Below are 19,695 nucleotides of genomic sequence, written 5' to 3' on the forward strand. Positions count from 1 at the left end.
CCCTTCGCAGGGAGCTCAGCCCAGTCCCCACCGCCTGCGCGGGGGCCTCATCTGGAGAGCGCTACTGGAGATTTTCATGGGACAAGGGTGGCTGGGGAAGGTGTCCCCAAAGCTTAGAACCTATCACTGCTTCCCAGGGGAATCGGCCTGCTAGGGAAAGGAACTAGGTGTTTTGGGAGCGTTTCGGGCTGGAGCGAGGCCCGGAGCGAGCGCTGGCACGTCGCCCGCACACTTGGCCAACTCCGACCTCCAGAAGCAGGGGCCTCTGCAGAGCTATGGCAGCATTCCTGACCTCCCTGGATGTTGAGCGTCCATCGCTACAGCTCTTTCGCGAATCCTTCCTTTCCCCTTGGTTCATCTGGGGTTCCAGCTGCGGACCCCATCTGGCGCAGTTACTCCGAGGGGACCTAGCTAGCGCCCCCTCGAGGAGTGCGTGGGGAACCCGGCTTGCAGACTCTCACAGCAGGTAGCAGCAAAAAGCTTAGTGGCTGAGATGGTGCAGTGAGACTGTTGTTAACAGATGATGCAGCTGCAGCTCTGCGCAAGGGGACTGGCGAGCACGTAGCCAGGTACTGCCCCTTCCCAGTGACGTCTTTACAGTGGGTTATAAAGACCTCACGCGCAGCCTGCCAAGGTTCTGCTAACTCCCGAGCCGAGCAGGACCCGAGCCAAGAGGCGCCTGCAAAGCTGCAGACGGTGGCGGCGGCGGCGGCGGCTGTAGTGAAAGCAAAGGAAAAAATCTCCAGCTGGACGCAGGGCCCCAGAATTCCTGCCACAGGCTCTGAACTTTGACAGGTCGTGCTGTGACTAATACCTCCCACGCCCACCTTCGCCCCGAAGTCCTCACGCAGCACAGGACTTTGCCTTTCCCGCTGCAGATAGGAGGAACAGCAGTTGCAAGCAGCAGCAGGTGCAGTAAGGTGGAGGATCTCTGCCTCCTGGAACCGCGACCCCTGGAATTTCTTTCTCTTTTCCAGCTCAACGCAGGAGAGACGCTGTCTCCAGATTACAGAACTCAAGTGCTTTCTGAAGCTCAAAAGTGGAGGAATTCAAAGCCACCAAGGGTATACAGCGCATCTAGAAGCTTTTATCTTAGCGTCAAGTCTTCTGCTTACAAGGAAAGAGTTCTGTCTAGAAAGAGCCTGCAGCCCTCCTGTCTTGGTTAAACAGGACTCTGACCCCAGGCGCTGGCTCAGGACCCTGCTGCAAAGGATTTGTGTGTGTGTACAGAGAGGAAGGTTTAATCGCTTAGCAGAAAAATGGATAACGTCCTCCCTGTGGACTCAGACCTCTTCCCAAACATGTCCACCAACACCTCGGAGCCCAACCAGTTTGTGCAGCCGGCCTGGCAAATTGTCCTTTGGGCAGCTGCCTACACAGTCATTGTGGTGACCTCCGTGGTGGGCAACGTGGTGGTGATGTGGATCATCTTGGCTCACAAGAGAATGAGGACAGTTACTAACTATTTCCTGGTGAACCTGGCCTTCGCAGAGGCCTCCATGGCTGCATTCAATACAGTGGTGAACTTCACTTATGCTGTCCACAACGAGTGGTACTATGGCCTGTTCTACTGCAAATTCCACAACTTCTTCCCCATTGCTGCTGTCTTTGCCAGTATCTACTCCATGACAGCTGTGGCCTTCGATAGGTGAGCTTGCCCTTTGTGGAAAAGGGGAAAAAATCCTTAAAGGAAGATAGCATTGCTATGCAGCTTCAGGGTTGGATAGTGCCTGGTTCAAGGTGGAGATTGGCCACCTGAACCCCTGGATTTATACTGACAGTCAGCTGAGTCAGTTGTTGATGGGGTATTTTATCTTATCTCACGATTTTCTTTTCTATTTCTTTCTTTTTCTACTCTTTTTCACCCATCACCAGTCTCCCTTCCTTTATGTATACATCCTACCTTTTTTCTTCATTTCTCTCTTTTATTTTTCCCTTCTCCACTCATCTTCCTGACATTTTCCATTCAACTCCTACTTTGCTTCTTTCCATATATTCCTTCTCTCTTTTGCCTTTAAAGCCTGAAGGGGATACCCAGGATGTGGCCAAGGGGCCAACCCCTGGCTAGGGCTTTGTGAATCCTTGCAGGCCTGCTATTCAGCTATACAGCCTTTTGATACCTTCCAGTTTTAAGTACCCATAGGACAACTTTCTCATCTTCAATTTTTCCTGAATATTCAGGAGCTTTCTGCTCCCAACACAACTCTCCAATATTATTTGGATGTGAAAAGCATTTTATTAGAATCATAAAATACTCAGGATTCTAATTCAGCTCTCTCTATGCTGCTAGGGGTTCTCATTCAGAAATGAGAGGCATCTATGCTGTTCTTAAGGATCCAGGAGTTTTTCTAAACTTCTCTGGCCATGTGAGGTCAATGTTTTTAGCCTCTCTACATCTACAGATAAACATGCTTGGCAAAGGCAATTAAAGGCAATTGAAAGCTCTTTCTTTCCCGCACCCAACAGGCTAGGGTTTCAGAAGCTGATTAAAAGTGAAAGTGTTGGCATTTTCACACATTAGAGCTACAGTTCTGGAATGAAAGTGTCCTCAGGTGGCATGATGGAAAATTGATCATTAGAGCACAGCTCTATTTGTATTGACTTTTTGGTGGGTGTCCTAGGTCTCTAATGTGTATATCTCTGGGTGTACAAGTGTTAAATGTTTACCTAGGATGTGGAGGTATGTTTAAAACACCTACCACTGTGATTTTAAAATGGGTTCTTTTGATGGCCTTGCTGAGATAAATGAATATGAGAAGCCCAAAGAAGGAGCTAAGAGAAAAACTTCAAAAAATATCATTCCCAAATTACTGACTTCTTTTGTATAGAGATTTGCAATTGATTTGAGGTCTTTTGCAGGTTCTGTAGTCAATGATCACTTTTAAAATCAGAGAAAACTATGTTTTCTTTGCAGTGATGTCCAAATGCTAATTTTTAAGTTCCCTTTATGCAACTCTTAAGTGCTTAATATGTTGTGTGTAAAATAAGTTGTGGTGAATCAATTTATATTTTAAATGTAGAAGGGAAACCAATTACTCAAAGTGGTAGTGAAATGAATTCTTTTGTAAATTTATCTCTTATGCTATTCTGGTTTTTAGATATTTGGTTTGCTGAAAGTGAGGTACCTGTAATCTTTCTGCACTAACTTGCTCTTTTAACTTCACATCAGCCCTCTTAAACTTAGAAAACTCACAGCATGATGTATAACTGATTATATGTGCAGTGAAACCTGGTGCCTTTTCGGCCTTACAAACGCTGTCTTGATTATCCCTAAATTAGAGGGGAAGTTGGTATTTTTACTGCATCAGGTACTTGTGTGAGCTCAAGGGAGACCTGACAGTCAGCATGAGCCCAAGCATTCAGTAGCTGATGGAACACCAGAGGACAGCTCTCTTGCTTTGGCTTACACAGAAATGACATGTTCCACAGCCCTTCTCTTTCCCTTTGAACTTAGAAGGTTAGGGGCAAGATACAGGGTCAAACTCTTCAGTGGGTTGGGCAAGGAGCCAGATTTTGGCTGCCTTGACTCTGGCATCACAGGCTCCACTGTTTCTCTCCAGGCAAACCATAGACCCTGACCCTACATGACACCTGCTCAGTGAGGTCAGAGGATCTCTGGTGTCAGAGTTGAGAGCAATGACAACAAGAAATGTCATCTGTGCCTGATGTGCAGATTATCAATGGCATGCTCAGGGTTAGAGTTCAAGGTAGAGTGAGGGATGATGCCTCAAGGCTGTGTCTCCAAGTCCTCCAAGTGCTCCTTCTGTTTTTCCTTGCTCAGCCTCATGAGCTGAGTAAATTAATCTCCTCAGGCCCTCTGATGAATCTAGCTCCACCACAGGCATGGTCATCCATTCTCTCCCAAGAATGCTTTAGAAAGGAAGAGACCTCGAGCTCTTTCCGTATGAATGATTGCTTCTTTCTCCACCATGACAATGCAGACTTTGAGGAAATGTTAAATTATCTTTTTGTATGCTCCTTGATTTTTTAACAGATAACCTTTGAATCATATTAAAAATGAAAGCAGGGCTTCCCTGGTGGCGCAGTGGTTGAGAGTCCGCCTGCGGATGCATGGGACATGGGTTCGTGCCCCGGTCCGGGAAGATCCCACGTGCCGCGGAGCGGCTGGGCCCGTGAGCCATGGCCGCTGGGCCTGCGCGTCCGGAGCCTGTGCTCCGCAACGGGAGAGGCCACAACAGTGAGAGGCCCGCGTACTGCAAAAAAAAAAAAAAATTAAAAAAAAAAAAAAAAAATGAAAGCAACATGGTTTTCCAGATTATAAAATTAAACCTTGTTCATGAAGGACATAGAAACAAAAATACAAATCAACCATTAATTCGCAATGTAAAAATAACACCTGTTAACAGTTGAATTTCTTTTATGACTATTACACTACATAATTGAAGTCAGATTCTAGATAATTTTGTAACTTACTTTTTTCCATTGATATTAATGGAAAACATTAATAATATTTTCCCATGTTATTAAAATGTCTTCAGTCACATAATCATAGTGGCTTCCTATTATTCCATTTTTTGAATGTGCCATTATTACTTTAACCATCTCCCTAATGCTGGGAACCTAGGTGATGTCTAGATTGTTTTGCCATTATGATTAAGGTACTAATAAACATTTCTGTATGATAATTTTATTTTGCTTTCTTGATTATTTCTTTAGGGTAGATTTCCCAGAAGTAGAATTACTGGATAAAATGAAATGAAATTTTTTAAAAATGCCATTGGTATTTTAATAGAAATTGCATTTAATCTGTAGATTTCCTTGGATAGTATGATCATTATAACAATATTAATTTTTCCAATTTGTGATCATGGTATATCTTTCCATCTGTTTGTGTCATCTTAAAGTTCCTTCATCAGAGTTTTCTAGTTTTTGGAGTACAAAACTGTCTTAGTTAACTTTATTCTTAGGGATTTTATTCTTTTTGATGTGATTTTAAATAGGATTGTTTTCTCAATTTCTCTTTATGATAGTTCATTGCTATAACATAGAAACAGAACAGATTATTGTATATTAATTTGGAGGTTGCACCTTTACTGAATTAATTTATTAATTTGAATATTTATTGGTGGTGTCTTTAGGATTCTCTATGTATAATATCATGTCATCAGCAAACAGTGACAACTTTACTTGTTCCTTTCCAATTTTGATTCCTTTTATTTATTTTTCTTGTTTAATTGCTGTGTCTAGGACTTCTAATACTATGTTGAATAAAAGGGGCAAAAGTGGACATCCTTGCCTTGTTCCTGATCTTAGAGGAAATGCTTTCAGCATTTCACCATTAAGTATGATGTTAGTGGTGGGCTTGTCATATATGACCTTTATATGTTGAGGTACATTCTCTCTATATCCACTTGTTGAGAGTTTTTATCATAAATGGATGTTAAATTTTGCCAAAAACTTTTCTACATCTAATGAATGAACTTATAATTTTTATTCTTCATTTGTTAACTTGGGTGTCACATTGACTGATTTGCTGATATTGAACCACCCTTGCAACCCTGTGATAGATTCCACTAGATCATAATGAATGGTACTATTAATGTATTGTCTAATTCGGTTTGCTAGCATTTTGTTCAGGATTTTTGCATCTATGTTCATCAGTGATATTGACCTGTATTTTACTTTTTTGTGTTATCTTTGTCTGATGTTGATATCAGGGTGATGCTGGCTTCATATAATGAATTTGGAAGTGTTCCTTCCTCTTGAGTATTTTGGAATAATTTGAGAAGGTTAGATGTTAGCTCTTCTTTAAATGTTTTGTAAAGTTCACCTGTGAAGCTGCCTGATTCTTCACTTTTGTTAGTTGGGAGTTTTAAAATTACTGATTCAGCTTCTCTACTGTTAATTTGTCTATTCATGTTTTTTTAATTTCTTCCTGATTCAGTCTTGGGAGATCATGCATTTCTAAGAATTTTCCATTTCTTCTAAGTTGTCCACTTTATTGGTGTATATTTTTCATAGTAATCTCTTATTACCCTTTGTATTTCTGAAGTATTTATCTGTAACTTCTCCTTTTTCATTTCTGATTTTGTTTATTTAGGTCCTCTCTCTTTTTCTCTTGATGAGTCTAGCTAAAGATTTATCAATTTTGTTTATCTTTTCAAAGAACCAGCTCTTAGTTTCATTGATCGTTCCTATTGTTTTTCAGTCTCTATTTCATTTAGTTCTGTTCTGATATTTTTTATTTTTTTCCTTCCACTACTTTGGATTTTGTTTCTTTTTCTAGTTCCTTTAGGTTTAAGGTTAAATTATTTGTTCGAGGTTTTTCTTGTTTCCTGATGTACACTTGTATAAACTTCCCTCTTGTAAATGTTTTTGCTGCACACCATAGATTTTGGAGCCACTTTCAATTTCTCTCCAGGTATTTTTTATTTTCTCTTTGATTTCTTCAGTGACCCATTGGTTGTTTTCTAGCATATTGTTTAGACTCCATGTGTTTGTGTTTTTGCAGTTTTTTTCTTGTAGTTGATTTCTAGTCTCATACCATTGTGGTCAGAGTAGATGCTTGGAAACTTCCCTGGTGGTCCAATGATTAAGAATTCACCTTCCAATGCAGGGACACAGGTTTAATCCCTGGTTGGGGAACTTATATCCCACATGCTGCAGGGCAACTAAGCCCCCATGCCACAAGTACTGAGCCCTCATACTCTGGAGCCCGTAAGCCACAGCTAGAGAGAAACCCACATGCTGCAAATAGAGAAGTCTGTGTGCTGCAACAAAGAGACCGCACACCACAAACTAAAGATCCCATATGTCACAACAAAGATCCTGCATGCTGCAACTAAGACCTGATGCAGCCAAATAAATAAATAAATAAAATAGTAAAAAAGAATAGATGCTTGATATGTTTTCAATTTTTCTAAATTTATTGATTGTTTTGTGGATCAGTATGTGATCTATTTTTAGAGAATGTTCCATGTGCCCTTGAAAAGAATGTGTGTTCTGCTAATTTTGGATGAAATGTTCTACATATGTCTATTAAGTTCATCTGATCTAATGTGTTGTTTCTCTAATGCATTGTTGCCAGTGTTTTCCTGTTGATTTGTGTCTCAAAGATCATCCATTAATGTAAGTGGGGTGTTAAGGTCCCCTTCTATTATTGTATAAGTATCAGTCCTTTATTCAGTGCTTTGCTCTTCTCCACTTCACTTAGTCCTTCACCTGGAGTTTTATCTTGTTCCCTCATTTGGAATATATTTCTTTGTTGTCTCATTTTGCCCAAGACTCTGTGTTTATTTGTATATATTGGTTAGGTCAGTTATTTTTTCCAGTGTTAGAGAAAAGAACTTATGTAGCAGATTCCATTGGGTACCAGTAGCACATTCCCCTTTGGACACTAGAGATATATTATCTTGGTGTGCCCTCTGTGTGGGCTGAATGGGCCCATCTGTTGTAGTGGGACAAACTACTGTGAGTGTGCTGGTTGGCAGAGCTGTTTTCCAACCCAGCTGGCTGCCAGTCCTGCCTTGTGTGTATGCTGCCAGTCACTAGTGGGTACATCCTGGTCCTGGGATGGCTGACTACATGTGCTGGGGGTCCCAGCCCTGATACTGGCCCACTAGTGGACAGGGTTATGGCCTTGGGTGTCCTGGAGCTACTGCAGTACTGCTGGTGAGCAGTGCTAAATTCCAGCATGGCTGTGTGTGCCAGGAGGCCATGGGGCTGTTCCTAGTACATGGGTGGGTGGTATAGGGTCCAGCATGGTTGATTATGTGGCCCAGGAAGTCACTGCGCTGATCCTATCCTACTGGTGGGCATTTCTGGTTCCTGGCATAGTTGACTGCATAGCCCAGGGAGTCCCAGAGCTGGTTCTGGACTACTGGTGCATGGGACCTGGCTCCAGTGTTAATAGGCTAGAGGGAAGATGTCAAAATTGTCCTTGCCAGAACCAGTGTCCTTGTGGTAGAGTGAGCTCTCAAAAATAGCTGTCTTTAGAGACTTGCCAGCAAGATGGCAGAGTAGAAGGTTGAGAGCTTATCCCTTCTTACAAAAGCATCAAAATCAAAACTAACTGCTGAAAAAACATCTAAAAAACTAAAACGCTGGAACCTACCAAAAAAGATACCTTAAGTCCAAAGACAAAAAAGAAGCCACAATGAGATAGTAGGAGGGGTGCAATTGCAATAAAAGCAAATCCCATACCCGCCAGATGGGTGGCCAACAAACCAGAAAACAATTATACCACAGAAGTTCTCCCACAGAAGTGAAAGTCCTGAGCCCCACATCAGGCTTCCCAGCCTGGGGGTCTGGCAATGGGAGGAGGAGTCCCAGAGAATCTGGCTTTGAGAGCCAGTGGGGTTTGATTGCAGGAATTCTACAGGACTGGAAGAAACAGAAGCTCTATTCTTGGAGGGGTCACCCAAGGTCTATTGTGCAGGAAGACCCAGGGAAAAAAGCAGTGACATCATAAGAGACTGGGCCAGAGCTACTTGCTAGTATTAGAGGGTCTCCTGCAGAGGCAGGGGGTGGCTGTGGCTCACTGCAGGGAGAAAAACACTGGCAGCAGAAGCTCTGGTGAGTATTCATTGGTATTAGCCCTTCTGGAGGCCACCATTTTCCCCCAAGACCTAGCCCCACCCAACAGACTTTAGGCTCTGGTGCTGGGATGCATCAGGCCAAACAACCAACAGGGCAGGAAAACAGCCCAACCTATCAGCAGACAGTCTGCTTAAAGTCTTCCTGAGCACATCCCTGACACCAGAGGGACAAGACCCAGCTCCACCCACCAGCAGACAGGAAAAGACCTAAAATAACAAACTCAAAACAATTCAGGAAATGGTAATAGAAAGATACATATCGATAATTACCTTAAATGTAAATGGATTAGATGTTCCCAACAAAAGACATAGACTGGCTGAATGGATACAAAAACAAGACCCATATATATGCTGTCCACAAGAGACCCACTTCAGACCTAGGGACACATAAACACTGAAAGTGACGTCATGGAAAAAGTTATTCCATTCAAATGGAAAACAAAGAAAGCTGGAGTAACAATTTTCATATCAGACAAAATAGACTTTAAAATAAAGACTATTAGAAGAAACAAAGAAGGACACTACAAAATGATCAAGGGATCAATCCAAGAAGAAGATATAACAATTGTAAATATTTACGCACCCAACATAGGTGAACTTCAATACCTGAGGAAAATACTAACAGCCATAAAAGGGGAAATCAACAGTAACACAATCATAGTAGGGGCTTCTAACACCCCACTTTCACCAATGGACAGATCATCAAAAATGAAAATAAATAGGGAAACAGAAGCTTTAAATGATACTTTAAACAAGATGGACTAATTGACATTTATAGGACATTCCATCCAGAAACAACAGAATACACTTTCTTCTCAAGGGCTCATGGAATATTCTCCATGATAGATCATACACTGGGTCATAAATCAAGCTTTGATTAATTTAAGAAAATTGAAATCGTATCAAGTATCTTTTCCAACCATAGTGCTATGAGACTAGAAATCAATTACAGGAAAAAAAATCTATAAAAAATACAAACACATGGACGGTAAACAATACACTACTTAATAACCAAGATATCATTGAAAAAATCAAAGAGTAAATCAAAAAATACCTAGAAACAAATGACAATGAAAACACCAAAACCTATTGAATGCAGCAAAAGCTGTTCTAAGATGGAAGTTTATAGCAATACAATCCTACCTTAAGAAATACGAAACATCTCAATTAAACAACATAAACTTACAACTAAAGCAAATAGAGAAATAAGAACAAAAAAACCAAAGTTAGCAGAAAGAAAGAAATCATAAAGATCAGATCAGACATAAATGAAAACGAAATGAAGGAAACAATAACAAAGATCAATAAAACTGAAAGCTGGTTCATTGAGAAGATAAACAAAATTGATAAACCATTAGCCAGACTCATCAAGAAAAAAAGGGAGAAGACTCAAATCAATAGAATTAGAAATGAAAAAGGAGAAGTAACAACTGACAGTGCAGAAATACAAAGGATCATGAGGGATTACTACAAGCACCTATATGCCAATAAAATGGAAAACCTGGAAGAAATGGACAAGTTCTTAGAAAAGCGCAACCTTCCAAGACTGAACCAGGAAGAAATAGAAAATATAACCAGACAAATCACAAGCACTGAAATTGAGACTTTGATTAAAAATCTTCCAACAAACAAAAGCCCAGGACCAGAAGGCTTCACGGGAGAATTCTCTAAAATATTTAGAGAAGAGCTAACACCTATCCTTCTAAAAATCTTCTAAAATATAGCAGCAGGAGGAACACTCCCAAACTCATTCTCTGAGGTCACCAACACCATGATAACAAAAACAGACAAAGATGTCACAAAGAAAGAAAACTACAGGTCAATATCACTGATGAACATAGATGTAAAAATCCTGAAGAAAATGCTAGCAAACAGAATCCAACAGCACATTAAAATGATCATACAGCATGATCAAGTGAGATTTATCCCAGGAATGCAAGGATTCTTGAATACACGCAGGTGAATCAACGTGATAAACAATATTAGCAGATTGAAGGAGAAAACCATATGATCATCTCAATAGATAAAGAAAAATCTTTCAACAAAGTTCAATACACTTTTATGATAAAAAATCCTCCAGAAAGCAGGCATAGAGGGAACTTACCTCAACACAATAAAGGCCATATATGACAAACACACAGCTAACACCATTCTCAATGGTGGAAAGCTGAAACCATTTCCTCTAAGATGAGGAATAAGACAAGGTTGTCCACTCTCACCACTATTATTCAACATAGTATTGGAAGTTTTAGCCACAGCAGTCAGAGAAGAAAAAGAAATAAACGGAATCCAAATAGGAAAAAACGAAGTAAAGCTATCATTCTTTGCAGATGACATGATACTACATATAGACAATCCTAAAGATGCTACCAGAAAACTACTAGAGCTAATCAATGAATTTGGTGAAGTAGCAGGATACAAATTAATACACAGAAATCTCCTGCATTCCTACACACTAATGAGTGAAAAATCTGAAAGAGAAATTAAGGAAGCAGTCCCATTTACCATTGCAACAAAAGGAATAAAATACCTAGGAATAAACCAACCTAAGGAGACAAAAGACCTGTATGCAGTAAACTATAAGACACTGATGAAAGAAATTAAAGATGATACAAATAGATGGAGAAATATACCATGTTATTGGACTGGAAGAGTCAATGTTGTGAAAATGACTATACTACCCATAGCAATCTACAGATTCAGTGCAATCCCTATCAAACTACCAATGGCATTTTTCACAGAACTAAACAAAAAATTTCACAATTTGTATGCAAATGCAAAAGACCCCAAATAGCAAAAGACAACTTGAGGAAAAAGTGGAGCTGGAGCAAACAGGCTCCCAGGCTTCAGATTATACTACAAAGCTACAGTAATCAGGAGAGTATGGTACTGGCACAAAACCAGAAATATAGATCAATGGAACAGGATAGAAAGCACAGAGATAAACCCATGTATATATGGTCACCTTATTTTTAATAAAGAAAGCAAGAGTATACAATGGAGAAAAGACTGTCTCTTCAGTAAGTGGTGCTGGGAAAACTGGACAGCTACCTGTAAAAGAATGAAATTAGAACACTCCTTAACACTATACACAAAAATAAACTCAAAATGGATTAAAGACCTAAATGTAAGGCCAGACACTATAAAACTCTTAGAGGAAAACATAGGCAGAACACTCTATGACATGAATCACAGCAAGATGCTTTTGGACCCACTTCCTAGAGAAATGGAAATAAATCAAAAATAAACAAGTGGGACCTTATGAAACTTAAAAGCTTTTACACAGCAAAGGAAACCATAAACAAGGCAAAAAGGCAACCCTCATAATTGGAGAAAATATTTGCAAATGAAGCAACAGACAAAGGATTAATCTCCAAATTTACAAGCAGCTCATACAGCTCAATATCAAAAAAAACACAAAAAAACTACCCAGTCCAAAAATGGGCAGAAGACCTAAATAGACATTTCTCCAAAGAAGATGTACGGATTGCCAACAAACATGAAAGGATGCTCAACATCACTAATCATTAGAGAAATGCAAATCAAACTTCAATGAGGTATTACCTCACACCAGTCAGAATGGCCATCAGTAAAAAATCTACAAACAATAAATGCTGGAGAGGGTGTGAAGTAAATGGAACCCTCTTACGCTGTTGGTGGGAATGGAAATTGATACAGCCAGTATGGAGAACAGTATGGACATTCCCTAAGAAACTAAAATTATAACTACCATATGACCCAGCAATCTCACTACTGGGCATATACCCTGAGAAAACCATAATTCCAAATGAGTCGTGTAACACAATGTCCATTGCAGCTCTATTTACATTAGCTTGGACATGGAAGCAACCTAAGTGTTCATCAAAAGATGAATGGAATAAGAAGATGTGGCACATATATACAATGGAATATTACTCAGCAATAAAATAAAACGAAACTGAGTTATTTGTAGTGAGGTGGAAGGACCTAGAGACTGTCATACAGAGTGAAGTAAGTCATAAAGAGTAAAATAAGTACCGTATGGTAACACATATATATGGAATCTAAAAAAAGAGAAGAAAATGGTTCTGAAGAACCTAGGGGCAGGACAGGAATAAAGACACAGATGTAGAGAATGGATTTGAGGACATGGGGAGGGGGAAGTGTAAGCTGGGACGAAGTGAGAGAGTGGCATTGACTTCTTTATACTACCAAATGTAAAATAGATAGCTAGTGGGATGCAGTCGCAAAGCACAGGGAGTTCAGCTTGGTGCTTTGTGACCACCTAGAGGGGTGGGATAAGGAGGGTGTGAGGAAGACACAAGGTGGAGGAGATATGGGGATATATGTATATATATATAGCTGATTCACTTTGTTATAAAGCAGAATGTAACCACCTTTGTAAAGCAATTATACTCCAATAACGTTGTTAAAAAAATTAAAAGATCAAAAGCTGGTTTTTGCAAAGATAAATAGAATTGATAAACCTTTATCCAAACTCATCAAGAAATAAAGGGAGAGGGCTCAAATCAATAAAATTAGAAATGAATAAGGAGAAGTTGCAATGGACACCACAGAAATACAAAGGATCATAAGAGACTATTACAAGCAACTATGTGCCAATAAAATGCACAGCCTGGAAGAAATGGACAAATTCTTAGAAAGGTACAATCTCCCAAGTCTGAACCCAGAAGCAATAGAAAATATGAACAGACAAATCACAAGTACTGAAATTGAAACTGTGATTTAAAAACTCCCAATAAACAAAATTCCAGGACCCAATGCCTTCACAGGAGAATTCTATCAAACGTTTAGAGACAAGTTAACACTTATCACTCTCAAGCTCCTCCAAAAACTTGCAGAGGAAGGAATAATTGCAAATTCATTCTATGAGGCCGCCATCACACTGATACCAAAACCAGACAAAGATACCACAGAAAAAGAAAATTATAGGCCAATATCACTGATGAACATAGATGTAAAAAATCCTCAGGAAAATACTAGCAATACAAATCCAACAATACATTATGATGTACTCCATGATCAAGTGGGGTTTATTCCAGGAATGCAAGGATTTTTCAATATCCACAAATCAATCAGTGTGATACACCACATAACAAATTGAGGAATAAAACCCATATGATCATCTAAATAGATACAGAAAACCTTTTGACAAATTCAACACCCATTTATGATTAAAAAAAAAAACCTCCAGAAAGTAGGCATAGAGGGAACTTACCTCAACATAATAAAGGCCATATATGACAAACCTACCACTAACATCATGCTCACTGGTGAAAAGCTGAAAGCATTTCCTCTAAGATTGGGAACAAGACAAGGATGTCCAATCTCACCACTTTTATTCAACATAGTTTTGGAAGTCCTTGCCATGGCATTAAAGCAGAAAAAGAATAAGATAAATGCAAACTGGAAAGGAAGAAGTAAAACTCTCACAGTTTGCAGATGACACGATACTATACGTAGATAATCCTAAAGATGTCACCAGTAAAATACTAGAGCTCATCAATGAATTTGGTAACGTTTCAGGATACAAAATTAATACACAGAAATCTCTTGCACTTCTCTACAGTAACAACAACAAAAGATCAGAAAGAGAAATTAAAGAAACAATCCCATTTACCATCACATCAAAAAGAATAAAATACCTAGGAATATAACTACCTAAGGATACAAAGGACCTGTACTCCAAAAACTGTAAAATGCTGATGAAAGTAATTGAAGGTGGCACAAACAAATGGAAAGATATACCATGTTCTGGATTGAAAGAATCAATAATGTCAAAAAGACTACTACCCAAGGCAATCTACAGAGTCAATGCCATCCCTATCAAATTACCAATGGCATTTTTCACAGAACTAGAACAAAGTATGTTAAAATTTGTATGGAGGCACAAAAGACACCGAATATCCAAAGCAATCTTGAGGGAAAAAACGGAGCTAGAGGAATCAGGCTCCTTGACTTTAGATTATACTATGAAACTACAGTCATCAAAACAGTATAGTACTGGCACAAAACCAGAAATATAGATCAATGGGATAGGATAGAAAGCCCAGAAGTAAACCCATGCACCTATGGTCAATTAATCTCTGACAATGGAAGCAAGACTATACAATGGAAGAAAGTCTCTTCAATAAATGATGCTGGGAAAACTGGACATCCACATGTAAAAAAATGAACTTAGAACATTCTTTAACACCATATACAAAAACAAACTCAAAATGGATTAAAGCCTAAATGTAAGACTGGTTACTATAAAACTCTTAGAGGAAAATTAGGCAGAACATACTTTGACATAAATCACAGCAATATCTTTTTTGATATGTCTCCTAGACAGATCAAAAATAAACAAATGGACCTAATTAAACTCAAAACCTTTTGCACAGCAAAGAAAACCATGGACAAAACAAAAAGACAACCCACAGAATGGGAGAAAGTATTTGCAAACAATGCAATGACAAGGGATCAGTCTCCAAAATTTACAAACAGCTCATGTAACTCAATATGAAAAAAACAAACAACCCAATCAAAAAATGGGCTGAAGACCTAAACAGACATTTCTCCAAAGAAGACGTACAGATATCCAAGAGGCACATGAAAAGATGTTCAATATCACTAAGTATTAGAGAAATACAAATCAAAACTACAATGAGATATCACCTCACACTTGTCAGTATGGCCATCATCAAAAAATCTACAAAGAGTAAATACTGGAGATGGTGTGGAGAAAAGGGAACCCTCCTACACTGTTGGTGGGAATGTAAATTGGTACAGCCACTGTGGAGAACAGTATGGAGGTTCCTTAAGGGACTAAAAATAGAGCTACCATATGATCCAGTAATCCCACTCTTCGGCATATATCCAGAGAAAAACATGGTTCAAAAAGATACATGCACCCCAATGTTCATTGTAGCACTGTTTACAATAGCCAGGACATGGAAGCAACCTAAATGTCCATCAACAAATGAATACATAAAGAAGATGTAGTATATATGAAATGGAATATTATTCAGTCATTACAAAGAATGAAATAATGTGATTTGCAGCAACATGGATGGACCTGGAGATTATCATAGTAAGTGAAGTCAGACAGGGAAAGACAAATACCATATGATATCGCTTATATGCAGAATCTTTAAAAAATGATACAAATGAACTTATTTACAAAACAGAAACAGAGAAGGAACTTATGGTTACCAGAGGTGAAGGGTGGGTGGGAGGGATAGATTGGGAGTTTGGGATTAACATGTACATACTACTCTTGTATTTAAAATGGATAACCAACAAGTACCTACTGTATAGCACAGGGAACTCTGCTTAATGCTCTGTAATAATGTAAATGGGAAAAGAATTTTAAAAAAGAATAGACACATGCATATGTATAACTGAATCACTTTGCTATACACCTGAAACTAACAAAACATTGTTAATCAACTATGCTCCAATAGAGTAAAATAAAAATTTAAAAAAAAACCCACAGAGATTGATATCTGGATGTGAATGATCCAGAGCCTATTAAATGTTAACCTACCCATACCAGCTACCCCAGCTCCTTTGAAAGCTTCCATTATAGAAAGTGGGATTGCTTAAAAGCCTTCATTACAAACAGATTGGTAGATTAAAATACCAGCATCCCTACTGACATCAGGTGGTGTGTGGTTTTAACTTGTTTGCCGTTCCTTTTGTTTGTTTTTAATATGGAATAAATATCTTTGCCCATTTTTAAAAAAATGGCTGCCTTGATTGTCTATGTCTCCAGTGGGAGTCCCAGTTCCCTCTTGCCTCTCTGAGGGGCTCTCTAAGATCAACAAGTGGGTCTGACCTGGTCTCCTTTCAAATTACTGCTTCTGCAGTAGGTCTCAGAGAGTGTGAAATTTTGCATGTACCCTTCAAGCCCAGAGTCTGTTTCCCAAAGGCCTCCAGCTCTCCCATATGCAAACTTGGTTAGCCTTCAAACCCCGATGTTTGGGGACTCACCTTCCAAGTAAAGGACCTCTGGGATTGGGAGCCCTCTGTGGGGCTTGGACCCCTCACTCCTTGGGAAGAACCTCTTCAATTGTGATTATCCTCCTATTTGTTGGTCAGCTCGCCAGGATTGTGGATCTTGACTATACCATGTCTTTGCCCCCCATCCCACCTGTCTCCTTGTGGTTCCTTCTTTATATATTTAGATGTGGAAAATCTTTTTGGTTCATCTTCATGTCATTCTCACTAATTTTGGTGTGTCCATGGGAGGAGTCGAGCTCAGGGTCTTCCTACTCTGTCATCTTGGCTGTTCCTCAAAACACTCAGGATATTATATTTGGTTTAGACCTTTACTGCATTTTACCCATAGTCCATTTCAGTCTTTAGTCATGTATACTTTTATGGTAACCCTGGCTGGAGACTCTACATCTGAATCATATTTGAACCACATGGGTCCACCTGAATAGGACAACTTGGACAACAGTCAGCCACATCCCCTCCTTCAATTCACTCTAAATTGTCACAGGCTCTTGGTTTCATCTGTCTTTGTACCCATTTCTTATGGTCTTGTTTACTGAAATCTTGTTGTTATTTGGTACTTTTTGAAATGAGTCCACCAACAGTGTTATGAATCTACTTGGGCTTGGAGGCAAAAAATTCATGCTATTTAGAGTTGTACATAACAGCAGTGAGAACGTGAGAGGCTCTGCCATTACCACAATGATTTAGTAGATGACTCTGTGTCATCTCTATTGGCTGCTCAAAGACCTCTTTGGTTATAAGTTGTGAGATTTGTCTTAGTTGAGTAGATAAAGTTGCTGGTCAAATGATCTGGCTAAATAAGTTCCCTGAATTTTGATGATTAAGGAAATGTCCTGGAAGAAAACCCCAACTGATGAAATGTTAGTGACCTCAGGTAGAAGGACTATGTGCTCCTTATAATGGAAGGGAGGGGAGTAGGAGAAAGGATGAAGTGACCTCTTGTTCAGAGGAAGAGCCAAAGGGTGATGCCATGTAGAAAGACTGAGTTTTGTTTTGTACAGTTCCCAACATGCTGGTCAATGCAGAATTTATTTGACAAATAATTATTGAGAATTTAAGGGCTTAATGTCAAGATCTAGGAAATTCTGAAGACCTGGGTCCAGTGAGATCACTCCTGCAGGATGATCCTGGATGTCTGTACAACAGAAAACACTGAGCAATAATTATTCTCACATATGTTCAGACTGGGAGAAACAAAGGTATAATATGCATGTACTTCTCCTGCTGCATGTATTTTTATTCAACAACCATTTACAGAGCCCCTGCCATGTGCCAAGAAATTTGTATATTCATTTATTAAATTAAGCTTTCATTGAGTATTTACTATATCCTAGGCACTGAGGAAGCCAAGGATACCAGCATGAATAAGTCACAGCAACTACCATCCTCAAAGAATCTGTGGAGGATAAAGAGAGAAGAGATAGCCATGCTCTTAGCTGTCACCCCTCCTGGTCATTTGAACCCAGGGAGATGCAGTCCCTCAAAGGAAACTTGTACCATCACAGGAAGAAGTGAGTGTGGATAAGGGAGAGCAAGGACTGGAATTGGAAGGGAAATGTAGAAGAAGGATGTGGTGAGACAGATATCCTAGTAGAGGAAAGACATTCTGTTTGCCAAATGACTTAGGGCTGGTATAGGTGAAAGTTATGAGAATACTGCAGCTTGTCAGAAGATTGGAATTCTTTCTCACAATAAGATTGTTTCATTCTGTGTTTTTAAAAATGTGCAGGCTTATATTTTGCCATACTTAAAGCACTATATGGAGAGTTCATTTTATAAAGCAAAATTATGCAAGAGGAAGACAGCACCTCAAGTTTTCATCAGAGAGGCCACATACAATTCAAATCAGAGCTCACGGCCCACCACGGGACTGAAACAACCTGAAGTGGAGAACATAATCTACATCCCACACAGCCTCCAGACAGTCTCTCTGGTAGCCTGATGATTAATGCATAAACTAGAAAGACATTTCATTGACTGCCTTCTAGTCCCATGAGCGCAATGTAGTCAATAAATATTTATTGAATGTAATTTCCTGGGGCTTGCAGCACTTACTCTGTGATAACTTACAAGCGAATCAGCAAGAATTGTTCAGGGTGGTTACAAATAAATATATAAATGTATGTTAATGGAATCCAAAATACAAATGGACAGTAAGAAAGGAAATATGTATCCTTCTGCAGACAAGTCATCCAAGTGGTACTAGATTTAGGGTAAATAAGAAAGAAGTGCATTACACAAGCCCCAGAAGTGAGAATTGCAAGAGAGAGAAAGAAGAAAGAAAAAAAGGGAGGAAGGAGATTTATAAATGGCTCTATTTCATACAAATGAAAATATATACATTTTTAAAGTCAATCTTTTTTAGTCTCTCTGGCTTTATGTGTACAATACTTTTATCTGTCACTGAAATAGCGCCTACACTCAGGAAATGGCAGAGTTAACTGAAATGGGCTTCCAAATTACAATTTTTGCAATAAAAATAAAATATGGCTTTCTGCCACCCATTTGGAGCTACAGCACTGATATGCTTATGCGATCCCCCTTAAGCCCCAGTCACATTAGATTCTGAGCCATGTATCACCAATTCGGCCATGAGGATGACTGTTAGGTTAAATTTATTAAAGTCTGAACATTTATTCTGAGTTAAAAGTAAATTAAAAATTTGCATTTGAAATAATATCCAAAAGAGACAGTGTAATCACCACATTCTCCCTTGTGCATCCTCTCTAAGCTCCTGTGAAGTCTGAGAATGCACAGACACAGTGAAAGCAGGAGCCTGGGAGGTGCTGAAGCTGAGACAGGCATCTTCACGGCTGCATGTCCAGCTTTGTAGGGGAAAGATCTTGTCTCTGGGAAATGCTTCAGTAAGCAATTCTACAATTTTAATACAAACACTCAAAAGAGACTCTAGTCATGACCAACCAGGTCCAGCCCTTCAGCAAATTGGAAAGAAGACAATAGTGATTGCACAAATCCACATCCACTGGCTCTGATTCTAGGATTGCCACAACAACCCCATGACTAAAGAGGAAACAAAGGTTTCATTGCTGTCAGGCAGCAGGAAAGAGGCAGAACCAAGAGGGAAATCAAGACTTCTCAGGATTCTTTTCAGGATACCACCCCAAGTATAGAA

At 39.4% G+C, this 19,695-nt stretch overlaps 1 protein-coding gene across 1 annotated transcript in view; it reads left to right on the top strand.

Moving 5' to 3' along the window:
* The first annotated feature begins 1,259 nt into the window (after positions 1–1,259).
* Positions 1,260–19,695, top strand: part of TACR1 (tachykinin receptor 1) — a 98,133-nt gene continuing 79,697 nt past the window's right edge. Inside the window, exon 1 of the mRNA XM_060169083.1 lies at positions 1,260–1,648. Coding sequence (XP_060025066.1) covers positions 1,260–1,648 — 389 coding nt within the window. The remainder of the gene's footprint in view (positions 1,649–19,695) is intronic.

The sequence above is a fragment of the Lagenorhynchus albirostris genome, chromosome 13 (assembly GCF_949774975.1).
Source record: "Lagenorhynchus albirostris chromosome 13, mLagAlb1.1, whole genome shotgun sequence".
Classification (NCBI taxonomy): domain Eukaryota; kingdom Metazoa; phylum Chordata; class Mammalia; order Artiodactyla; family Delphinidae; genus Lagenorhynchus; species Lagenorhynchus albirostris.